This window comes from Eleginops maclovinus, chromosome 6 (genome assembly GCF_036324505.1).
Source record: "Eleginops maclovinus isolate JMC-PN-2008 ecotype Puerto Natales chromosome 6, JC_Emac_rtc_rv5, whole genome shotgun sequence".
NCBI classification, from domain to species: domain Eukaryota; kingdom Metazoa; phylum Chordata; class Actinopteri; order Perciformes; family Eleginopidae; genus Eleginops; species Eleginops maclovinus.
In genome coordinates, this window is record NC_086354.1 from 15304379 (window position 1) to 15330972 (window position 26594).

The 26594-nt window shown below is 42.7% G+C and overlaps 1 protein-coding gene across 1 annotated transcript in view; it reads right to left on the reverse strand.

Moving 5' to 3' along the window:
* Positions 1–2762: 2762 nt before the first annotated feature.
* cdh2 (cadherin 2, type 1, N-cadherin (neuronal)) overlaps positions 2763–26594 on the reverse strand; it is a 56613-nt gene continuing 32781 nt past the window's right edge. Inside the window, exons 3-16 of the mRNA XM_063886421.1 lie at positions 23317–23537; positions 19884–20051; positions 18735–18890; positions 17202–17346; positions 16694–16866; positions 15277–15414; positions 14624–14809; positions 13765–14018; positions 12964–13106; positions 11695–11928; positions 10718–10951; positions 10350–10489; positions 6674–6838; positions 2763–4092 (exon numbers count right to left, since the gene is read on the reverse strand). Coding sequence (XP_063742491.1) covers positions 3886–4092; positions 6674–6838; positions 10350–10489; positions 10718–10951; positions 11695–11928; positions 12964–13106; positions 13765–14018; positions 14624–14809; positions 15277–15414; positions 16694–16866; positions 17202–17346; positions 18735–18890; positions 19884–20051; positions 23317–23537 — 2564 coding nt within the window. The 3' untranslated portion in view covers positions 2763–3885. The remainder of the gene's footprint in view (positions 4093–6673; positions 6839–10349; positions 10490–10717; positions 10952–11694; positions 11929–12963; positions 13107–13764; positions 14019–14623; positions 14810–15276; positions 15415–16693; positions 16867–17201; positions 17347–18734; positions 18891–19883; positions 20052–23316; positions 23538–26594) is intronic.

The window sequence follows — 26594 nt, forward strand, 5'->3', positions numbered from 1 at the left end:
TTCTAAAGAGAACATCTTGGGAGTACTCAGGGGGTTATAAGTTGAATTCCTCCTCGCATTTGGAGTTAATATTTCGGATGAAAACCCAAACAATGTTGTGCCGAGCACATATTGCAGCTTCTAATAGGAAAAGATGAGGAGTCGTTAGAATACGATGTGCACATGCGAGCCAGGAGGAAAGACAACAAAGCCATCAATGCTAGCCAACAAAAGATAGCACATTGATTATTTATTTATCTTTCTATTCCTGAGGGTTATTTTTTTTTTATAAATGTGCATTCTGTATGTCAAAGACATAAACTGGCAGATTAACCAATGTCATTTCCATCCAATTTAATTAGCTTTGCAAATAATTTTCTGCATATTTGCATTCCCTTGCATTACTATTTTTATCCATTTGTCAGCTAGCTAAATTGTGCAAATTAGATACTATTTTGAGCAATTATTTCACCCATCCTTGCTGAACCATATGGCAAATAGATGATGAAAATATGCATCTCACACAATAGCCCATTCCAATTACCGCTCAGTCTGTCAATGCCAATGATTATAATCCTCAAAATACATTCTCCTTTGATTTCCCATAAAGTATATTCCAGCATCACTGTAGCTGAAGCATACTCTTTTCCTTGCATTGTTGAACACATTACATGTCTATAAATGGCACACAACGATAGGTTTTGGGTGTGGGTAGTGAAGGAGCAGTGCAGCGATGGCCTTTATGTCTTGGGCTCTCTTAGATTGCCAGCTCTCCTTCGGGGATAATCCATGTTGTGAAATTGAAGTGCAGTTGCTGGAATATCAATTCTTTTTACTCTCCCTGCTGAGGGTTAAATGAAACAGGACTTGACTACTTGCTGGATATGAACCCATTGGAGCAATCTGAACATCAAGATGATAATACGGCAGGGTGGGGGAGCCTGTAGAGGAGCTAAAGCTGGGAAGAGATTATAAAGGACTGGACAAATGTACTCTGTGCTATAAAGCTTTTCATCTCCTGTGTTTAATTTCAAGGAATAGTTTGACATTTGGGATTTTCTGGCGAAGATTAAAAGATTGATATCTCTCTCAAATGTCTAACTGCTCCTTTAATGTTGTAGACTCTTTCTCTGAAAATAAGTCCTGCATGGCTACACAGTTGTTAACGTTGGGCACATCTTAGCCATAAAAAGGATTTGACGAAGCCCTTTTGAGATGTCGAGTCACTAACCACATCTGTTCCTGCCAGGGATCAAAGCAAAGACAGCAGTTTAAGTGGTGTAACGCTTCCATTGGCGAAGCTGAAACAAAAGCACATACATTTGAAAACCTCAAAGTTGAAGAAAGTGATTTGGCAAAACAAATATAAGTCAGCTACAGTTGGAACAACACCTCGAGGTCAGGCAGTTTGTTTTTTATTACTTCACCGGACTTGGCAACGTTACATTTCATGTTGCTTCTGGCAAATGGAGTGTGCCGCTTTGCATACCCTGAGATAAGTGATATGCACCAGACAAGGTCAATCGAATTCAACTCTGTAAAAATAACTCCTCACCTCACGCAGGAGGATTTATGAAGACGAGTGGTGTTCTTAAGAGGAACAGGATGTGGAACACAGCGCAGCGACACTGATTACCCCAACTGAAAAACAAAAGGCGGGGACGGTTCACTGGGTATTCTCTAATAGACATTCATTGCGTTTTGTGTGAGGACTGCAAAACCAAGCTGGAGTCTGTCTAATTAGGTTGGATTAATAAGCCATGTCAACGTCTATTCAGCTGGGTGCCAGTGGTGGCTCTGTGAATTACAAGTCCTGAGGTAATAGAGGAAGGGTGGTGGGGGCTGGGGGGGAAGGAAGGGCAGGTGAAGGCTAACCGGTCCACCTTTTGTGACTTCCATCATCCAGGTTCAACATACACGTGACGCCTGAACAGATTGTTACAGCACCACCACATACAGTACACACACACACACACACACACACACACACACACACACACACACACACACACACACACACACACACACACACACACACACACACACACACACACACACACACACACACACACGTCAATCTCGCCTTCATCCTAGCACATGTCCCAGGAGTGCAGATACACACAGAGTCCCTAGAGGACGTTTTCGGAGGCATTCTTCACTTTGAGGCCGGGTCCACTGTGACCTACAGTACCTTACAGTACTAACGGCTGACAGCAGACAGATGCTGATTGGACTTGGCGTTACCGTGAGCTTTTGTCCTTGACTTGGCTTAGGAACACACAGATCGTGTTACAGAATGAGCTAATTGTTTACTTCTCAGGCCGCGAGCCACACAACTAATCAACTACCTACTTGTAGGGGCCTAAAGAACTTTGTGTACAATGTGTGCAAACAAATAAATATGGTTATTAATGGTTCATTCTCCCCTCTGGTGAAATATTGTACAATAAACATTTTTCTTCATTTAAAGCTTTTGTCCTTTGAGATAGATTGCACAATTCACAATCTAATTACGTCTCTGCAACAATACTGAGCTGGAGTGAAAATGAATAAATAAAGAGGCAGTTAAGTTTTTAGCTCCAAAATTAGCATTTTATTTGGATGGTTGGGGTCAGAGATGTATAATTTGTTTTCCAGTACACACGGTTATCCTCAAGGCTTAAGTCCAAAACCTTTTCCAGTCTTTAAGCTGATTCAGTAATTAGTGCCTAGCTTGTCATCCCCCTCCCCCCCACTGCCCACCCTTTTTGGTACAAATTCAACAGTTGTGCTGACAAGATCACTACTTTTCCATTTTTATTAATGTGTTTTTTTTCCCACGTTTTATACAAAAAACTCTCTTAACGTCTACACATTTAATGTCACCCAGATTTTTATTAATTTTTTTCACTTTGTAAATAAATTTGGGAAACAACATTTTTCACTTTTGTTGTCATGAAAAGATAAAAACATGCAAAAAACTTGAATTTGTAGTCCAAATTATACATTTACAAGTTTTTGGAACTTTTTGCACTTCTTCATACACTACATCAAAAGAAAAAAGATAAAGGAAAAAAAAAACATTATGTACACACATCTTTTTACAGTGAAGTAAAGTTGAAAATATCAGATGATGACTAAGGCAAATGAAGTGTACATAGATTAGACCAAAACTGTTTTTTTGTGGTTTTTGTAAAATACTACATCACTTCAGAAACAAAAGAAAGAAAATCTGCTACAAAAGTATGATTCATAACTCCCTTTATTTGCAACCAGCTGCATCATTTTAATTTTTTAGTGAAAAAGTCTAGAAGTCTAGCGTACTGTACAGTGCTGTTCTTAATTGTTTTTCTCTCCATCCGAGCTAACAGATGATCCTTCATTTAGCGTCTTTGTATTTTATTTAAATAATCTTCAACAAACAGGAGCGTAGTGTAACCAAAGAAAAAAAGCATGTAGAAGCATACCAGAGTGTAACATACTTAGTTTGAAATCACTCCAAAAGTCAGTACCATTAAAGCCTTGAACATAAAACTAATCATTTAGATCCAAAAAAATGTACAAAAAGGCACATTATATCCCAGTGCTTCTGTACTGTGAAATTCAAGTGTAACTGAGCGCATTCAATACCAACAATCCAAGTGGCGACAGTCCACCAGTGTTCCCTCCCACATTCTCCATAACTGGACCACAGCCTATGCCAAAGCTTTCAACAAGCATATGTATGCGTAGACTACAACAATAAGCCTAGGTTGGTTTTTGAAAAAATTTCTGAATCAATGTTTATTTTTTTGTTTCATTTCTGTCACAGTTCCATCACTCTCTCGGGGAATATCAGAAGTTGTCCATGTCCATCAACAGGAAATCTTTCCTTTTTTCTTTAATTTTTTTTTATCTCTTCATCCTCTCACGGAGTGGCTGTGCGTCCTAGTCATCGTTTCCACCGTACATGTCTGCCAGTTTTCTAAAGCGAGGGCCCCAGTCGTTGAGGTAATCGTAGTCCTGGTCGCCCCCGCTGCTGGAGGAGTTGAGGGAGCTTAGGGAGCCAGCTGTGGAGCCGCTGCCCTCGTAGTCGAACACTAGCAGGGAGTCGTAGGGAGGAGCGGTGGGGTCGTTGTCCGCTGCCTTAAGTCCCTGCACAGAAGGAAATAAAACGGCGGTTAGATGAGAAGATTAAGCCACGTCTGCACAGCAACACTGTCTGCAACGAGGAGTGAGCCGCATCATGCACCCCCCTCCGGCTGCACACACTAATCTGTCCTAAAGTCAGTCAGCAGTTCCATCTTAACTTGGGCAGGAAATTACATGAATCAGGCTCTAGTGTTCCTGCGAGTTTCCTTTGTACGTTTGTTGGGACTCTCCTGATGTTGCTGGGATGTCGGATTATCTGCTGCTTGATCAAAAGCCAAGAAAAAGGATGTCCAGCAGCCTCCGATGTCTGGAATTGTCTCCCCCTCCCCAACCAGCCCATGCAAGCCCCCCCCTTCTCTTTCTCTATCTCTTCAATAAACCAGTGCTTCTTCAGCACTGATACTTTGTCTTTTAATATAGATGGCAACACCTTTTAATATATCATATTTATCCGAGGCCTGTCTTAACAGCAGTGAGCTCTAAGTTAAACTGAGTGGAATGTGTGTTATCTCCGAGCTCGCAGTGTTGGCAGGGGGTGGATCTATTTTAAAGATAGTGCTCGACATTCCCAGAAATCCTCATAGCACCATGAGGGGGTCCACATGGATTGTTATTGATTTCCAGCCGCATTCCCTAACAGGACTCCGGAGACTTGATGGATTGCTAATCGAGGAGTCGAGATGTGCTTTGGCCATGAACCACTTTGGATCTGAGCCTGGTTTCTCTCGCTTATCGCCACCACTGAGGTAACCCTACAAATAATAAATGAATTAACAGAAGTGGAGCAACATAACACCAACAAAAAAAGGAAAACGAGACCTCAGCTCATGGGGAACTTGTCAAAGATTTATAGTTTCCTCCATGCTGCCGTTACAGCGCTGGAATGCTTTCAAATAAAAAGGTGGATTGAATTAAAAGTGCCTGGGCACCAAGCGATTATTTTCCACTTGTTAGCTTTGGTTAAGTATTTGCTCAGGGCTGTGACGCTGATCATTTGGTGAGAAATATGACAGATGGATCTTTCATTACAATTACAGCCATGATCGCTGCGCTGGTTATAGCCCCCTCCGACTACAACAAATAACCCACCGGCATTTTCATAAGGTTAGTCAATCACAGCCCCATCATTTCATAATAACTGACTCATCCGCTGAGACAATCCCCACTCGCTGAGGGGAAATGCTGCACTGTCCTTACTTGTAGGAGTCGGCTGTCCCACAAAAACAAAAGAGTTGTGTAATAAAACCCACTGGTATTTCTATTCAGAGAGCAACCTTCCCGGGGCGGACGCTGGCCCTCTGCAGAAACAATGAGCGCAGTCACGTCAGCTTTGTGGCTCTGTGTCCACCTGCGCCCAACAGAGGTCATGCAAAGTGATGCTGCTGGTGTATCTCATTTTACCCCCCGACCCCTTTGTGAGAGAGGCTGACTAATAGACCTTTGTTTGTCCGTCTGCGAGGGTTAAAGTTCTTATGGTAAACCTCTGCCTAATTTCTTTTGTCCCCTCTAATTTAATTAAGAACCACAAGCTGATCTCCATTGCGGGGTGGAGATCAGATCCAACTCCCCCATCCCTTACGCTGTCTCCCTGCTCCTCTGGCAGCTAGCCCTTATCAGTTAGGTCATATTCCAGCTCCATGAGCGCTGGAGTTACCATGACTGAGCTTTAGCGACAGTCAAATCTGTGACTAAAAACAGATCGCTGCCTGGTTGCGCTGAGACGTTTTCTGGGTCAGGATGCTCAGACTGGGAAATGTCTCAGAGGTTTTGTGAGAACATCGCAATAACAAGTCTCATGAAGGGTTTCATACATTTTCAAACCGCTCCTTATTGAGCGGTGCAAAGCATTACATTTCAACTCAATACGGGCCGTTCCGAAAAGTGTATTATGTGTATTCATGACACATGGTGAGGGAGAAAATGAGTGGTGCCTGGGTAAAGGGATCCGAGAGATAGATGTGTCGGGGAGCACAGCTGAAAGAGCGTGTTCTAATCTAAAAACATGGGCGCCATCCAAAAACTAGGAGCGAATTCCATTTATAATGCTGTGAAACTCTGGTCTGTTGGAGCTATTGAAAAATACATGACTGCTCTTTTTCATTTTACATTCTCCCTTCATGCTGGAGTCAATGATGGCCTCCGGCAAAAGAGGGCACTCCAATAGAAAGCCAATGTATTGCTTCTCATCTCCTATTTCTATGCTGACACATCTATAACTACTTTGGCGGAGAAGTGAGGAGAAAAACAATTATATTTAAGTGAGTTAGCATCGTGTACTTTTTGGGGCTTCATTTGAGTGATGAGAAAAGTTTCTACTTTCTGCGGGGGAAATATGGAAACAATTCTAATAAAAGTTGATTACATTTTAAGTAGTTCTCTTTCTATCACTACAAGTTAATATACATCAAATTGTTTATTTAAATACAAGTTATTAACAAGAAGTTATTCAGCTTGAAAATGAAATTCAAGCTTTGTAAACAGCGCTGATCCTTTCACTTCAGCTATTTTCCAGGGATTTGATTTCACAATACAGCAAAAACAATCTCAGTTTTCACAAGCACTGTATGCCTGAGGGTGCTATTACCTCATTGATGAAGTCTCCGATGTCTCCAGGGTGGGGTGCTGCTGACCTCATGGGGTACTGAGGCTCAGGGTGGAGGGGTCTCTCGTCTAGACGGCGGATTCCCACCGGCTTGATGGCATCAGGCTCTAACGTGTCCGGCTGCTGGAGCTGACTCAGGTCGTAATCCTGTGGAACAAGTCGACAGATGGGAGTTAGCGAAGTGGCGTGGTGAGACCCAGAGCAGAGTGCGATTATCTAAATAGGTAAACACGTCCTGTGCCATATAGAGGATGAGAAGTTCAACTGAGGAGGGGAGATTTCAAAGTTTGTAGCAGGAAGAGTTGAGAGTACACAAGGGAAACTTTAAATCTACTTGTCTGTGAAGTACAAGCCCAGGGACAATTTGACACATTAAAGAGCCAGCACTGAGTGTGTGGGGTGGGGGTTGGGGGGGGTGGGGTCCAAGCTGAGGACCACATCATACGCTGCACAGTATTTGTGCGATGTGAAGCAGGAAGGATGTGCAGGGCGACTGTTTTGCTCTAATCAATGCCCAGACACGGGATGGTGGATATGCATAAGCCATTTCTAATCCTATTAACATTACCAAGGCAACCTGAATGGCTCGCAGTTTGTGCAAAGTCATGGGCAGGGAAGGAGGTGGAGAAAGAGCGAGGAGAGAGAAAGAGGAGTTAGGAGAGACAGAGGCTGTGGCGAGGAGCAGAGCTGAATGACTGGATGGTATCTCGGTGACAGCAGATATGATAGAGAAAATGCCATTCCAGAATCAGGGTGTGTGCCTAATAAGCGTGCATGATGGATTGTCCCTCTTTAGAAGATTTTCAGTAATCCATCCATCTCTAATATCCCCCCTTCAAAATTGTCTTTGCTCAGTTGCACTTGTACCTACACATACACACACGCACAGACGCTGGGGAAAAAAGAAAAAAAAATAGGCTGCCGAACAATGAAAAAAATAAAGGTGAGAATAAATATAAAAGCCTGTGATGATGCACGAACAATAAACGACGTGGCCACTTCACAAACACTTACTCAACTCCACACTAATAAGTATCATCTCCAATCTAAAACAAACACATTGATTATTCATGTGTAATTTGATTTCATGTGGAATGACACTCAACCCCGAGGCGAGCCGGAGAAGAACAATGGCCGCCACACATCGTGCAATAACGCCATCCATCATCTTTGGAGCGTTTCTGTCTGACTTCTGTTTGACCTTCTCTGAGGTCGCACACCGGAGGGGTCAGGAGTCTGTAGCAGGAATTGCAACAGAGACGTATAATGGCTGAACTCAGCAGGAAGGTCTAATGACAGACCAGCCCCCCTTCAGGGAATTGACTCCACACACACACACACACACACACACACACACACACACACACACACACACACACACACACACACACACACACACACACACACACACACACACACACACACACACACACACACACACACACACACACACACACACACACACGTTGGCCTGGTGAAATGGCCGCCCCTGGCCCTTGTGACCCACATTCAAACATGGGAGACTGGACAATGCTAAGCCGTATACCCTTTATCTGTAGTGAGTCATCGCTGAGCAATTTAAAAAGTGTACTGAGTTTATTGATTTTAACAGTTTTGCCGTTAATAAATAATAGCGGACACACTTATTATATTCTGCAATCTGGGAAAACAGCAACAACACTAAAAGGAATTACCAATGCAGCAGTTAAATAATCAAAAACCAATCCACTACAGTTCCTTTCATGTACGTCTGACACGTAGCCCAGTTATAAGTTCACACAGGGTTTCTATGCATTGATGGATTATAACAATAATTTGTGATATTGGGAAATTAGCTTTTTGTTGATTTCTTGACAAGATTTGAATTACTCTCATGTCTATCCATTCAATATGACAGTAATCCCTAGCCAGTCGTGATTCCTTGTGTATGATCTCATAATTCAGGCCAGGATTGCGGAAAAGAAAAAGCCCCAAATAAACCATCATTTTCTTAAGATAATATTAGAATCAGATCCTCTGTGCGTGTTAAACTCGTCTCGTCTCTGGTGACAAAAACGACACTTATACTATTTGCATAAACAGGTCTGATTCGTTTTGTTTCACTTACCGCATGAGATTGAAATACAAAACAGAATATTTTTTCGGAGCGTGCCCGCGAAGCCACGCTGTCTCATCATTCTTAGGTCATTTGAAGAAGAAGACTCTGCCCGTCTTATATTTTATGTCCTCACCTGCACACATGATTTGCTTATATTTCTGCATTTTCTCCCCCCCATGTCCTGGGAGCGAGGCCTGTTCAGCTGTCTGCCTGTGATGGAATGAGTGCTTCACAAAGCAATACAAGGCAGGGCAACTAAAATCATACACTCTGAAAGCGCCCCGATGGTGTGACACTTCAATTTCCTCCCAGGCGGGAGATAGGGAGAACAGAGGTGGGCATTATAAAGACCACATGGCTGGGAAAGTAAGGGCCATTTTATACCACTGTAACACTGACTCTTGATTCCGTAGACAAGACCCTTTTCCCCGGCGCCCTGCTCTCTTCTGCGCCACTCAAAATGGAAGTGTGTTTTCCATCAATAAATTGCTGCATCCGCTCGTTTGCCTTTTAGGGATATTATATCATGCTTCCTTTTTTTAACATGTTCTGCTCCACAAGTTTCACCATTCTGTCGGTGAAAACAAGGATGTGAATACACAAGTGTGTGCGCTCCCTTCTGCCTAACCACTAGCTGATGGCTTTCAAGTCGTATTGTTAACTTACAGAGCTTCATTATTGTGCCCCACCAGATGTCTATCTCCAAATGACATCAGCTTACCAATTACTAGTCTCCGAGGCTAATTTGGCACTGTGCTGGGTCAGACCGGGGTCTCGGGCTTATATCTGCTATACCTAAGCCACCGGAGCACTTCATCCAGCAGCAAGAAAATGGCCCATTTGGTATATTACTGCCTTTTTTATAAAATGATTCCGTTTTGTTAACAAGGGGGTCATTAGGACAATTGAGTTTGTGTCTGTGTGTGCCTGATCAGTGCAGGGGGATAAAGAGATGGGACTTTATTGATGCCCATGGCACTGCATTTCTATTGTCTTTGTGTGCAGCAAGACCCAGTTCCAGTTGAGGAAACATTTCCAATATTTCCAGAACTGATTAGATCAGATGGGTTGGTCTTATTGATTGCAGATTTGAATTCACAGCTCCTTTACAAAGAGAAAGTACTATTTCTATTTCACCATCAATCTGTCTTGCTCTCCATTGGGAGTCTTGGTGGTCCTTATACTGCTCCAGTACTGCCACTCACCTGCATACTGTCAGTGTGACCTGAGTGTTTCCCTTTAAGAGCACACACACACCTTTTTCAAAAACATTGCACAGCTTCCTGCTTCATAGGGCTTTGTGGAATGTTACCTTTTTATACACCAGCACTAAATGTCAGCGCCAAAACAAAAAGAATAATATTTTCTGATACCAATACGCCAGAATTGGGAAAATATAACTCTTAGATTCTAATGGGGTTCTGCTCCAAATCGATGAGGAAATGTCAGACAAATATCACAGGATTCCCTTTAAATCAACCAAACCCAAAAGTGTGTTACTATGCACCTTCCTTTAGAAGCACATTAAGAAAATAGGGAGTCTACACTCATGATTCTTACCTGATCCTCCTCTCCTCCACCTTCCTCGTCATACTTGAGAATGTTGTCTCTCACATCGTCCTCGGGGTCGATGAGGAGCTGCTTGGCCTGACGTTCTTTATCGCGGCGCTTCATCCACACCACGAACATCAGCACGAGAACTGAAAGGCAGACGGGGAGAGGGATCTCATATTACAAAACGTAATAACGTGCATGTTTTCAGACAAATGTAATCGGATCTGATGTTTTAGAGCTTGGATGGGGGGCTGATCGAGGCTATCTTCTTGGTAATCCTACAGTAATCTAGCCATATCTCGGATAATGTGTATCTGTCTTTATAATCCCTGTGTGTGTGATGTGCTGTTCGAGAGGGGCATTGAGACACTCACTGAGGAGGATGATGATGCAGAGGAGGATGGAGATGATGGCGCCGGTGCCCAGACCCGCAGCCATGATGTGTTGCTGGTCAGTGCAGTCGCCGTTGAAGTCGCACTGGCACACTTTAATCCGCAGATAGGAGGTGTTGGACATGGGCAGGTTGCCTGAGTCTGTGATTATGACGGGGATATCGTAGATACCGCTTTCGAGGAAGCCAATCTTCAGGCTCATCTGAGCATAGTCACCTGGGAGATGAAGGGGGACAAAACACAGCGTGAGTGGGTGGTCCATGATGGCCGTTTGTCTACGTGTACAAAGAAAATATAATAATATATATTTTACAGAGGAGTCTTTTAAAGGAGATTAAATCAAAACTCTGAATCCTTTGTATAGACCGCGTTCACAGTACGATTACACTCCTGTTACTACAAATATGCAGCCTCATTTCCTACCTGGAAGTTGCATCAGCACATCTAATCCAAAACACGGTCGGGATTTAGATTTTTGAGCTTATAAATCTACTGAATACCTTTTGATAATGCTGCTTAGGATGAATTCCCAGCTGCAATAATCCAAATGCCATTATCCTATTAAGATATATTCACTGCTTTATAACTCAAACTATCTAATAGCTTAATACACAACAAATGGGTTCCGACCATTCATATTTTCAATTAGCATAAACAATTAAAGACTGCATAGTTTTGTTAATATAATATTATTTAGTTTCCCCTGCTCTACCTGGCCCCTCTGCTTTATGCTATTAACATGTGTTCAAAGTGAAGAATCACAGCTTTAATTACTAAACAGACTGCTGAATGATATGTCGATATTGTAACATATTATGTTTTTAATCATTAATTAAGATTCATTAAAAATGCTGAAAAAGCTCATCTGCTCCTCTTTTAATCTTCAGTAACACATACAAATCAATGCCAAAAAGATGAATCTGTGCCAAATTAAGTTTACAGAGTATCCTGTGCCTTACCGCTGACTCTTGTGATGGTCCAGTTTCTCCTGACATCCGAGGGCTGGTGGGCTAACTCAAAGGCAAAGGGCCCGGCGTTGGGGTTCAGGTCTCCGTCGAGTGCGGTGATGTTGATGGCATTTGGCTCCGGCTTCTCACATATCTCCGTCTCCTGGGGGAACACCTTGGGCGCGTTGTCGTTGATATCCAGCAGGTTGATCTGGAGAGTACCTGTGCCACTTGCTGGAGGTATACCTGCACGGACCATAAAATGACACACGCTCAGCCCATGCATATTTATGGGGAAAAGGGATTTTCTTTTTAAATTTACATATGTATGGGGAATATATACTTTTGAAATGCAATCTTTCATTTTGCAGTCGTAAAGTAAATAATGGAATTTTCTTCTTGGATCTCATGCTATAATAAGACACTCTAAACAGCTATTTACTCTAGTGGGAGAAGACTCATCCAAACTGCATACTGATCTGAGAATCTTATCTCTAGTGAGGAGGTAGGCAGAAAGAGAGAGATATCAGGACATTTGGGTAGTGTGTGACTGTGTGCCCGAAGAACGTCTTCCTGACGAAGGACACGGGATGAGAATACTAAAGCAGACAAACAGAGCCCACTGTCGCTCCTCTCAGGCTCCTCTATGTATTCACTCAGCTAAGAGGCTTTTTACCATTCAGGCCACGCTCAAAGGAGCTAGTCATCCAATCCTGACCCATTAATGCTGAGAAACCCCTTTATTGGTAGAGTTTTTAAGCCTATTGGCCTAAGCTATGCTCGGCAGAGCAGGGTAAACCTGAACAGAGGTAAATCCCGCTAGGGCAGGGAAGAGGTGAATACATCCACATGCTGCACGGTTCTGGGATTGCTAGCACATTAACCTTCAGCTAAGGTTGTCGGCGTTTCAGACACGCCAAGTGCCTGGTACAAGGTTGACCTTCAAGCGTTGAGGATGTCTTTGTGTCTTTTACTACAAGTTTTTTAGATTTTTAAACTGAAGCGTTTGAGGACTGGCTTCAGGTGAAACACATCCCAGTGGAAGTCAAAGTGATGCTAGGTGGAAGATTGACCTTTCAGAGGTAGTCTACATTAGACATCCGCTAGGCTTTCCATTGAAGAGGCAGCATTACCTCCTCCTGAATGCTCCAACAATAATGGCCTGGAATAGAGTGCTTGTGAAACAGTCTGGCTACAACATCTAGACCATGTAACCGGTGCATCACTGGAGCTCAACAAGGTATTTTTGGAAAATGCAGTACCATTTAAATGGTTACTCACCGCTGTCAGAGGCCAGGAATGTTGCGTTGTACCAACTGTTCTTCACATAGGGCGACTCTCGGTCCAAAATGGCAATTGTTGTTATGCGGCCGGTATTTGGGTCAATCCTTAGCCAGTTGGCTGGATCTGAGAGTTTGGAGTATCTGAGGAAAGAAAACAAAGAGATTCACACATTGATGCCTGTGTAAGAGTATTAAGAAAGTTGTAAAAGGGTTAATTTTGTTACATGAAGTCTCCATTTGAGTGTGGGCTTCTTTGTTCTTCTAAAACAGCTTTTGTTCTTATTTGTTAAACATAGAATTAATATATCAGACATCATGCATTTTACATAGTTGTTCGAACTTTTGAGAACAGCCCCACAAGGAGAGCAGATTGGTTATCAGTAGCTCAAACTAATTTGTAGGACAAACCGAGTAATTACAAAGTTAGCTAATTTCACATGGACTGTTTTCAGGCAGATAAACTCTATCAAGGCCAAACAGCTGTGAGGCAAGACGTCTGATGATGAACAGGAAAAAATAAGGCTTGTTCAACAAAAATGAGATGCCGGCTGCATATTGTTTCTTGAGCAGTGATGATGAAAGGAAGTGGCCTCATCTTAACCTATCATTTCAATGCTGTTTCACAAACAGAGTACTATAGTCAGGGATGAAACCACCAGCATCTTCAATGCTGTTGTTGCCAATTATTTCCGCGTTACGGGTGATAAAACCCAGACATTGTATGATATTAAGATGTAAACTGGCCTTGATTCATTTCAAGATGTGTTCTCAAACACCTTCTGTATCATTTTCACTCTACCTTATGCTCTGCTGCATGAAGCGATCCGGGTCCTGTGCAGTGAATGTGGTCAGTGTTGACTCAGGCATCATTCCCTCTTCCAGTTTAATGTGTTTGGGGTTGGGCTCGAAGTAAGGACTCTCGTTGACATCTATCACTCTGATGGAGACAGTGGCAGTGGACTGGCGAGGAGAGTGGATGCCCCTGGCCAAGGAAACCTCATTCTTGGCTTCCACTGTCAGCACATACGTCCTACTAGTTTCATAGTCAATGGGCTGGAACACAATGAGAGGGAGTATATAGAAAGTCGATCACACGTCAGGATGAATTTAACAAAAGTGAGTCGCATTACATTTTGGGTAATGTGAAGTGAGTGAGAGCTACCCAAAGAACTAAAGCTAATTCTTCAGCTTGTCAGAGAAATCGTATTGGGAGCGCTCACAATAACCAATGAGATGCAGTAAAGGGAATGTGTCCTTTTGTGGTTGAAGGATATGCCACTGCAGGAGAATTGGCAGAGGACCAACCAACCAACCATTTCTTTATTTTTAAATCATGTTTCCAGTTTTAATAAATATATATTTCGATTTAGAGAATAGAGAATTTGCTAGTAGCACCCTACTCATCATGGTCAGAAAATGATTTGTAATATGTGACAAATATGGTGCAGTGACCTTTAATTTAACTGTTCATTGCACAAAGTACTTCTATCCTTGAAAAAGCTGAACTGTACCATTTGATTATTACCTTTTCGTAACCATGGGCAACATAACAAAAATATTAATGTTATGACAACAACGGCCAAATCTGTTATTGCAATATAAATTTACTATGCATCTCTAAGGGATAACAAGGGTGGAGTTTGAAGAGGAGGCCTTACCTTGACAACCGTTACCAGGCCCTCGTTAGTGGTCGGATCAGTGGGCACAGAAAACCTGCCAGTGGGGTCGCCCCCGGTGATTTTGTAGACGGCGTTCCAGGCGGGCGTGTTGGGCTGGTCCTTGTCAGTCACCGTCAGGTTGGCCACGATGACATTCACACGGTTTTCAGGCACCTCGCCGAAAAACTGCATGAATAAACCATAAACACACAGAGCTGTTAGTGATAGCGCTGTGGCAGCAGAAATACTGCGAGTGCTGCCTCACACAGCACAGCCAGACCAATCTTGGGTAAATAGACATCTAAGGTAACTTATCATGTCATCATGGTCATCTCGTTCCCTGTCCTCCCCTGATAGCACAACAGTAGCATTACAAATGTCAGTGATTCCCGGGCACAGTAAGTGCTTCTTTGACTCGGGCAGACATCCCAGTAGTTGCATGTGTCAACATTTTGGAGGGGAATATAACACTTAATGCATGGCTGCCTACTTGTATATCTGTATGGCTTCAGAAATGCTGGTCAAGCAGAACTAGGTAAGTGAGCAGAACTGGCGCCTGAGTGCTTATATGGGGTGAAATAGGGCGTCCTCGAGGTGCTCTCACTTCGCCGAGATTGCTGTGCTGATGTCTCAGGTATGAGTTAGTTTCTCACCGTCTCAGCAGTAAACTCCGGTGCATTGTCGTTAACGTCAGTGACTCTGATGACAGCGGTGGCTGTGTTGGAGAGGCCGTACATGGGGTTGCCCTCCATGTCAGTGGCCTGGATGATCAGCGTGTACTGAGGCACTTTCTGGAGGGACGGGAGAGAAGCAAAAACAGGATTAAAAACATGATTCTCTGAACTTTGCCAACAACAATATAATACCTTTTAGTAGAAATGTTTGGATATTGTGGACATGCTCACAGAATTGTCTGTTTATTTGGGTGTGTTTTAATGAAATCCAGCACAATACTCAGGTAACAAATGGTATCCAATATTTTACTCTGTGGTTGTTTATAATGTAGATGCTGTGTTGAGCCATTATGTTAAAATGTGTTTATATTCCACCTCATGCATGTTAATGAGGGTTAATTAAAAAAAACAATATCAAATATAATTTAAAGCTATCAATAAAAACACGGCCTCTAAACAGGCCTTAAAGTGAAATATACACACCCGTATTAATGTGTTCAACTCGAATAAAACAAATCTGAACTGGCTTCCTTCTAATTTACGATGACAAATGGTGGCTTTTTATATAAATTGTATTCATTCTCTGTGGAGTTTGCAAATGCATGCGTGAGCTTGCACCTCTGCTATGTACATCATCATGAAGCAAACAAATGGCTCTTTTCACATTAAAAGCCACTCAGGTGACGGACCAGTTGCTAGGTAATGAGAGTCGGGCAAATTACATTCATGGTAGCAACTGGTGAACATAAAAAAGTGGCCCCTGGGCGGGAGTGATTGAGCGGCCACCTAGCCAGATTGCTCTCACTAGAATAGCACCAACTGGCTCCAGCTTTCTATATATTTATTTTTTTCTCTAACTCATATGCGATCCAATTAAATAAAAGGTTGGTAGCATTTACAGCATGGGAAGTAGAGAGGAAAATGAAAGTAAAGATTTACCTTAGGGAAGACAGTGAAGGCAAGAATAAAAGGAAGGAAGCGTTTAGCTGCTCAGTGATGCAAGTATGAGTAAATAACTGCGAAACAACCAAGTCCGTTTTTACTTCTCATTTAGTTGCTAATCAACAACATTCCCTTTGGCTCATTAGTTCTCAGACAGTCGGAATATTAGCAAATATTCTCAAGCTGTGCTTTGTCATTATATTTACAAGGAAACATTTTCAGGACATTTATGTCAACACGAACAAATGTACACTTGTATGCATATCTACAAGATGTGGGAGTGCAAGACGGAAATTATAATAGGAGGCCGTGGTAATGTCTCACTTAAATACTGATACAATCTTTTTATAAGTCTACATTCACATTAAGTTCAAGAGTAAGAGAGACAAAAGTGAAAAGCTTATGAATGAGAAGAGAAAGAATAAAGGACAGAACATAAAGATGTGTCAGGCACCTCTCTGTCCAGGCCTGCCGCCACCGTGATGATGCCTCCGGTTTTATTGTTGATGGTGAACATATTGGAGGTTGGACTCTCTGGATTCTGAGACAGGATCTTGTAGCGCAGCATTCCATTTGCTGTTTTTGGGTCGTCTTTGTCAACAGATGTCACTGTCATAACAAATGTTCCTGCAGGACAAGATGCAAATACTTCCATGTCATCGCTCTATTTATTGCTTTTTTATTGACAATCAAAATATATTAGTGGTTGAGTGCAATATCGAAGACTACAAGATGTATAGTGTTGTAATACAGAAATCCAATGTTCCTTGTGTGAGCTGAAAATACCCCCACCCGCTTTAAAGCAGCAGAGGCAAAGTTAACAAAGTAGCCACCCTAGGAATGCCATCAATGCTGTTTGATCTGCTATCACCGCAGCAGCGTGTGAAGCCAGAGGCTCAGACTACAGCCAATCAGTTGCTCATACAGTGTGATGCTGTGCTCGGCTTTATGTGGTATATTACCTGGCTTGGAACCCTCTGGAACAGAGCCGTTCCAGATCTGATGAGTGAACTCGGGTCTGTTGTCGTTCATGTCGATCACATTGATCACAATGTCAATAGGGTTTTCTACCTGGTTGCCGTTGAGGTCCACTGCATGAGCTCTCAGCTGAAGGAAACACAAACACATCTGGGCTGTGGAACTGTTCAGGCAACAATGATTTTCAACAGTGCAAACATTATATCGGGACAAACCACCAATTCTGCACTCAATGTCACCCATGGAACTGCTGTGATAATTAACCCCACTAACCATCACTAAAAGTTGTTTACTTAATGCAGAAGAGCAAATACTTCAGTGAATCTCTTTATTCAGACCAGAGAGGAATCTTTGTTGATGTGAAGAATAAATTCTTTCTTCAACCAGCTCTGGCATGCCAAGGCAAAAGAGGAAGACATGATTAGATTCAGTCAGATGCCTGCCACAGAGTCGACAACAACCCAAGCATTTCATCTGCATTTTTATGGTCGTCTCTTGAAACAGATACAATCTGATTTTATTCAGTGGTGTTGCCTACACTGGGTCATCACAGGTTTAGTTCTTTGTTATGAAAAACAACTGATGTGCTGCAGTGTTTTGCACTTCAAGTGCATATTTCATGCATACACACTGTTGTAAGTTGTTGCCTTACACAGGATTTTTGAATCAGTGATATATTTACATATTGTGATCCTAACCATTCATTCTCTAGAATAACTACATATATTGAAAATCTAGAGGCTATATGCAGCATCATATGGCTTAGCCTAGTAGTTAGAGTATAAATGGATCAATTAATTATACTATACAGTGAAAGTAAGTCATAGTATAAATGATGGGAAATAGGAGACAACTTAATACTGGTCTCCCTTATTGCTCGACAGTTAACATTCCACTTACAGCTTCAACTGAACCAATGTGGTACTGTGTGAATGTCGTTTGACATACACGGTAGTAGACTCTAGTACAGTCATTTTATTTTAACTGCAGCCTGGCCTTGGGTTTACCAGTTATTGTTCAAGCCTATGTCATTTAAAGGCCATTGCAATTGCTATGTAATGGGAGAACCACTAATGAATAAAGCAGGTCTGAAGCTGGACGTTATCATAATGTATCTCTCTCACACACACACACACACACACACACACACACACACACACACACACACACACACACACACACACACACACACACACACACACACACACACACACACACACACACACACACACACACACACACACACACACACACACACACACACACACACACACACACACACACAGCATCACGTTAAATCCCCTACATTCTCAGACGGATAAGTCAGATTTCTGGGACACCCCGGTCTTTTATGTGCCTGTTTAGGCTACACATGACCCTTAAGCACATGCAGATTGCCAGGAATGTGCAGAGCCAGAAAGACCACCTTTCTCTGGATGAAGCTGGCATGAAACACCAATTGCTAACTGTAATACATTTAAAGAGTTTGTATTTTTAATTGTTTGTTTTTGACATACATGGAAGTTGGAGATGTGCTCTCGATCCAGGGGCTTTTTCACAGAAAGCTCTCCGGAGATTGGGTCGATGATGAAGACGCTAGTGGGGGGCTGGTCAGCACCGGGGCCCGTCACGCTGTATCTCAGGAGGCGGTTCTTGTCGTTGTCTGACCGGATCTGCGAATTTAAACATTTATTAATGAAAGCCGCAGAACAAAACTTACACTACCCATTCTTAAAGTGGACCATATCTGATTAACAACATTTGAAATGACACTCGTCTTTTTACATTGGCACATAACAAACATGGAGAGTGTGTGTTTGTGTGTAGTACTGCAGTTCTGTCTCTACTGGGCTCTCTTGTTTGCGATGTAAGCTGAGCCCCTCTGTGCCGACACTTTGGATCCATACTGAGAAAGACAACATTTTTCTCCTCCTGATATTATCCAGTAATCCCACAAACATCCTTATTAATATGTTTCGATTTAATGTGATACATACAAATAGCATGTACATGACTTCAGCTCAATACGCTGAAAACGGATCTGCTCCCAAGCTGTCCCGTATATGCTTGTCGTCTGTTAGCTATCAACACTGACCAGAGGAAAGATGCAAATGAACCTGGCTGTACGTGTCCTCGAGCCGTGTTTAAAAATAGCAGTATGATATCTCAACAGGCAACCGAGGGACAATTGGGCTTGTGGGCACTTAAGATTTCTCTTTGCTTCTAAATAATGCTAGGTTACATTTACTCCCACTGCCCCCTGAAACAAAAGATAAATAATATAGCAGAGAAAGAGAGCCCTGACCTTTAGAGAAGTGCTGTAAATATGAAACATTTTGTCGAAGGCACAAGTCTCATGTCTGTGACCCTCTGAGTGGGAGCTTAAGGCTACTGGACCTACAAGGTTGTCATATCGAGCAAAAGGCATTTCTCTTTTTAAGTTGTGACATTTTTGTGTGTGTGTGTGTGTGTGTGTGTGTGTGTGTGTGTGTGTGTGTGTGTGTGTGTGTGTGTGTGTGTGTGTGTGTGTGTGTGTGTGTGTGTGTGTGTGTGTGTGTGTGTGTGTGTGTGTGTGTGTGTGTGTGTGTGTGTGTGTGTGTGTGTGTGTGTGTGTGTGTGTGTGTGTGTGTGTGTATCTGTGCATGTGCTTGGGTGAGCTATGTTACCCGGACAAGCTCCTGCGGGAATGGGCCTCTTGAGTTCTCCGGGACATTGATTGGGGGGATGACCCAGTCTCTCTTCATGCGCTTCAGTTGGCTGTCCGTGTTTCGTGATGGAAACACTATTTCCTGCAAATCCGTCGACATGACTGGAGGGGCAGCAACTTGCTGGACCTGTGGAAAAGGAAATTATTTAGTTCAAGAGCCGGGTACAGATCACATCTTTGTTAAAAATTAAAAAAATGTTTGAGTACATTTATTCTTTGGCACTGCTACTATATGGATGGATGCGTTGTTTAGCCGGTCGGTCCACAACGTTGTCATGAAAGGTTGTTCAGACATGGGCCTCTATGTTGTCTATCCCCGACACAAGGTTTACATTTGTGGTTTTGCGGACAAGACTAACCGAATCAAATAGTTCTGGTCTGAAATCCTCCTTTGTCTTATTATATTATGTTTAATGTTTACTCTAAAAGAAATATTCCCCTTTAGCTACCATTAAGCTTTGATCAACCGCAGTATCTGCAAACCAAGATAGTAAAGTGTCCCCTTACTGCACAGAATAGTATTGTAAGCTGACTAATGACCCTCACCTTTCGCTTAAGTAAATTGATGTGGTGATAAAAGGGAACAGGATACCATTTCCTGCAAGACTAATAAGCTCTTCCAAATGTCAAGTATTCAAAATGTGTTTTTCATTAAACAATCTATTTTTTATGACTTTCTTTGTAGCTTAAAATATCTACAGTCCGAAATGTGATGCTATGCCCTGAAACGCTTTGGTGTGACGAGTGCAGCCACCGCTGCCCCGCGCCACCACTGGTTTGCGTTAAATGGCAAACCCCCTTCTTATGTGCTGATAAAATGCACCCACACAGACAGACCAGCTTCCATAATGGATCTGCCATCCTCCCTCGGCTGTAATGAATGAGATTTGAAACAAAGGAGGATGGTACCTGCAAGCCAGACACTAAACACACAGATGGCTCAAATTGCCTATGCTGCTCCAGAGACTGGGGAGACTGAAGTAGTGCCAGAGAAAGTTAAAATAACCTTGAACAGAATGAAGAAGGAAGGAAAACAGAAAAACAATATGTAGAAGCTGTCAATGTCAATGAATGATAGCTAGAATTTCAATGGAGCTGTCAAGCCCCTTGAAGTATCTTCCTTTCTGTTGCCTGTAATTATTTGAATGTGGATTGTACGCCAGGTAGTCTCGTGTCCTAGAAAATAGTACAGTGTGCAGTGTGCAAAAACATAAATTAATTAACACTTTGTCACCTTATAGCGTGACCCATATGCCACACTCACTCCCCCCCCCCCCCCTTCTAACATCTGGAAGCTGTTGCAGAGCTTCCACTAATCATGTTTGAAATCCGATTATACTGCTTTCACACATTGGCAATGCAGAGAGGCAAGCGGACAGATAGCGAAGGAGCATGCTTCAGAAATATCTATTACCCTATTAAAATGGGCGCGAGTGAGAGCAGTAATTATTTGCAACCTACGTCTGGAATGATGAATGGCACGGTGGGTTCGTTCAGCCCAACACGCATCTATCTCTGCTGCGCTGGAGGTCCCGCGCCTATCTACACTCTCAGAACCCCCTCTATCGTCTGACTAGGAGTCTGGAGTCCAGGAGAGTGTTAGACTGAGTGATGGCCTGTGTGTGTGTGTGTGTGTGTGTGTGTGTGTGTGTGTGTGTGTGTGTGTGTGTGTGTGTGTGTGTGTGTGTGTGTGTGTGTGTGTGTGTGTGTGTGTGTGTGTGTGTGTGTGTGTGTGTGTGTGTGTGTGTGTGTGAAGGATTAGGCACATGTGTTTGCCCTTTTAGAAAAAATCTCCCTTTCAGGAGGCTTTGATAGAGGTGGAGACTGCGACAGATGACACTCCTGTAAATGAGGATATTGTTTGGCTGTCATTGATTAAAATGTTTCCCCAAGGCTGCTGCATTCATAGACTAATACAAAAAATGTACTCGCTGATGTGATTAAGAGATGCGTGATGATTCTCGACAATAATTGTGATGGGGGGGAGATAACCGCTGATGACCTCTTAAATGGGCAAGATACAGGAAAGTCAATCCCTGACTTCATTACGGAAAATCAGGGCAAACTCAACAGCTCTCCGCAGATACAGATCAGAGAACAGCTGCTGAACATAAAGTTGATCATTTCTATGAACTTTACAGCCTGTGTGGGGTCTGAGTCTTATTACAGTGATGAAAGTCTATATTTACCTGTGTGTGACAAGTATGTATTTGTCTTTGACCAACAGACAACAGTGACTAATAGTGCCATTAAAATCACATACCTGCAGGAGTCCCTATTTTTAAAGCGTTGTCAGTGGCTAACGACGGTGTTTTGAGCAGCCATGAAACCATTACATGTTTAATTTCCGTTCAGCAGACCTCCGCGCCCGCAGCGCTCACAGTCACTACAAAGAACTGTCAGTACTAACTTTAATCTACACCCACACAAAATACACCACCGTTTCCTGAGATTATCTGCTGTGCTGCTCATTTAGAAATGGCCACTTGTGACCATTTACCTAAGTGTATTACAGGGATAAAACAAGACACACACATTGGTCTGTGTAGGGCAAACACGATTATTGCATTTGGGGTTGTTCATTAAGACACCAGAAGGCTAATGATCTAATATCTAACGGCAATGATTATTAACATATGCCCATAAAGACTCACTTATAACCCCTACGGGATGGGCCAGGACACAAAGTGGCACACTAACATAGCATGTGTGTGTCTGTGTAGGTTTACAGCGGCAGATATTTTCTAATTGAGCAGAGTCATATAATCCACTTACACTGAAGTTAAAACCCCTACAACAACACGGCCTTCTGAGCTTCTTTTCATTTCCTGGTTACTAAGCCAGACAGGAAGGACATGTGCAGTGCTTTTTTTGTGCACTTCCTCTGATCCCCCGCCAACCACAATGTTGACATATGAGCACACGGTCATTCTAACTAATTGTAGATGACTGCACAACGCGTCCAGCGGAACGGTTAGACGGCACTCTGCAGCTCAGACAGATGCTTCCTGTCTTCCAAAGCATCGAAAGAGGTGCGTCCCCTTTTGGATGACAAGGCAATAACCTCACAATCACGTTGTACGCTCACTGAAATGTGCTTTATGAGGTGCTTTTTTTTTGCATCTGCTCTCGCTACCCACTGACCATGTGGAGTATATGTTTGTGCTCCTAGTAAATTGACACATTAAGTTTTAATTAGCACGCATCCATCCAGTCTCTCGGAAACACCTGCTACAATTTAGGCATCTAGTCATCTGTGAATGTGCGATGGGTGGAAGTTATTCGATGAAGGGGAGAATTGATCATTCCACCTTTCTTCAGCACTAACACCAGTCAGACAATTAACAAACAAGTCAGAAATATCAGGGAGTTAATGGGTAGGGTATATTCACCTGCTGGCTGTAGTCTGAAGAGTATGTCAGCATGACCTGGGTCACCCATTGCTGCTGAGTCGTGGTGTCACTGGCCTTGATCAGCAGCGGTGACGCATGCAGCGTAGAGTGCTCAATGCTCCTGGCAGCGTACACTACTCCGTCAGACTCTATCCGGAAGTCCGATGGGTTACTGCATTCAAATCGCACCAGACCACCTCGGCCACAGTCGGCAAACCTCACTGTAAGAGAACGGGAAAAAAATACAGGATTAGCAAATTGGCCTAAGAGTGAGAAGGAAAACAAAAAGTGATAGAGAGACAAAGGAGGCGGAAGACAGACAGCCAGCCAGACACTGAGGGTCCACAAAGGTTTTCTGATTCTCCTTCTCGCTCATACATTATTCACTTCAAGCTGTGCCCCAAAGGTATTGCTTAAAACAGGTGCAGTGGAGGAGAGAGTTAGTGGGAGAGAAAACTAAAGAAAAAAAGGAGAGTGTGCCCCTTAAGGTCTATTAAATAAAAACCCAAAACACTACATTTAAAGCCTGACGTCTTAATTACACTGTCTCAATCCCCCACTGCGGTTGAGAATATATACACAGAATCTGTAAACATGTTTCTATAATTCAGCTAGATAATAATATTGTATTTCCAGCAAAGGTCACCCATCGCATGCTAGCTTTGTCCCTCATGACATACAGGGATGCCTTCTGCGGATGACTACCGATCCTCAGCTCCTCGAGAGACAGAAGTAAGTGCAAGTGATGTTTATTTCATCAGCATGTTCACACACAAAAAAAAACACTGACACTCACGCACGCATACAGACACTGCAGACAGGTGGCTCATGGGGGTTTGAGTCCCAGTGGTGGCAGTGGTACAACACCGGTTCATGTTACAAGTGAGTGACAGTACAGCAGAGCCTATGTAGCTCCTACATGTACACACACACACACACACACACACAAACACACACACACACACACACACACACACACACACACACCTTCGTTGAGCTTCTTTGTGTGATCCCTTTGTGTGGGTATGTGTCCCTGTCAGGCCCCCCTTCATGTTTATAGCACACAAAACAGCAAAAAGGAACAAACAAAAACTCCTCCTGGCCACACGGATCAGAACTTTGCTATATATCATTTGTGTGGAGGCTCTGCTGGTGCCGCTTTGAATTATTAAAGGAGATGTGGAATTACTTAACAAAAGCCTTGAAGGAGGGTGCCTAATCTTCCTTTGTGCCGCTACCTTAGGGACCCACAGATGTCTCCAGAGTATCATCTGCATTCGGAGCATATCGAGTTCCTCTGGCTTCAAGAGAGGATGCAGTAGATCAGTTCTGGGTCCAAAGGAACTCCTCAGTTTGGCTCCTAGGCCTAATTTAATAGCAACACTCGAACACATGCACTCGATTGTCCTAAAGTGTACCACACCCTACTCCTAATAAATCTCTCTGCGATGACGGGAGTGAATTTAGCCATTTTCTTGGTGCTTGTAACAGCAGTCATGGCAGATGTTTTCAGGTAGATACCCTTTGACCCAGCTGTGTCTGTTTTCAACTACATGCAGAATGGCTGAAAGCAAATGGGAAATGGAAGCAAAACTAGACCTGAAGAAAGACCACCTATTATTGAAAAAGAAATGTGGTGAAATAAACAAGTAGCATCCTTTACACAGTATCATGTTGTCGAACTAGAATGCATGTCTGAGAAAGGGAGAGGGAATGAATCAAAATAGGAAGTCGCACAAGAGAAGTTTGTCATGCAGTGTAGTCACAATGTATTCATCGTGTCCTGATGAATGAAAATGCAATCTTGCTATACTTTATCAAAACCGAAACGGGGGAGAACAAATCTTCCGCGAGGACCATGAGCTGCATTTCATAACAGCTGCTGCTAAAAGATTAAAACACAGACAAAATAAGTAAACAGCACAGAAAAGCACACTTTTTTTACCAGAACAATTGCAATTCATCTGAATATATCTAAATGGCACACAGCAGAGAGCATGCAGATCTGATAATGAAGATAGGAGATGACAAGATCTTCTTCCCTGGAATATACTTGTTATTGACCCTTTCCTTCCTAGCTGCTTTTGTTCAATTGCCCCTGACCAATTAGCTTTTTCTCTCTTTGAACCTAGCAAAGCTGACATCAGATAGATGACCTTCTCCCTCTGAAGGTTTTTTTTTGCCTTAAAGCTAGCTGCCTGTAAACTCAAAGTCTTCAGGCAATCAGCAGCCAGCCCAAGTCAGCAGAACCTCAGACAGAGGTAGAATACAGAGTAAGGGACTGTCAAAATAACTCACAATGCAACAGAAGACACTCCATAGTTTTACAATTTCTCACTCCACTATTCTGACTGATGTGCCAATGCTATATAATGTTACTCAAACAGTGTAAGCACAGCTGAACCGATGTTGATGAATTAATAAATACATCTGGATGATTACAGCTTAAATATGAGCATTTGCTGTTTTTGTTATTTGAATATATTTGGTTTAGGGACTACATGAAGAATTTAACAATATAACATTTGACTCTCAATGATTTCAGATGTATTTATAATGGAAATAATCATTATGGCTTATATACATTGGTTGCCTGCAGTTTAATTAGATGAATGCAGGTACATTTCATTGGGCTTGGGCAGCACTGGCTAATAAACAATTAAATGTTTTTGTCTTCATTTTTATATTTATGGAAAATTCCAATCATATCAGTGTTATTTAATAGCAACAGGACACCAGGCATGTAACACTGGCCTGCCTGATCTTAAAAAGTAAATATCCTCCTGCAAATTATCTAAAATATGTTCTACTAACTCACAATGTAACAATAAAGCCATAACTAAATGCATTTAATTGTCTCTGACTCATTTTGGATCCAGAAAAGCGGCAGCCCACATGCTTCCATTTTCTGTCCCATCAGCACTTTTGACTCTACATTTCTGTGAATGTGTGTAGCAGTGCAGTCCACTTGACAGCAGCCTTTCCCCTGTGAGTTATTTAAGCCCAGGCCTCTTGTTGAGCTGAGCTCCTGCTCTTTAACATTGTCTGAAATTTGGCCATCAGGACACCTCTGAGAGGCCCTTCAACAGTCAGCCCCCACGGCAATCGCTGCACAAACTCCCAGCAGGCACGACCATTTCCAATGATAATGAATGAGAATGTCCAGCATGTGTCTATTCATTTATCAGACACCCTCTAGTGGCTTATAAAACCGCAGAAATGTGCAGTGGGGCCCCGGAAAGACCCTGGCTGCTGAAACTTAACTATATCTAGATGTA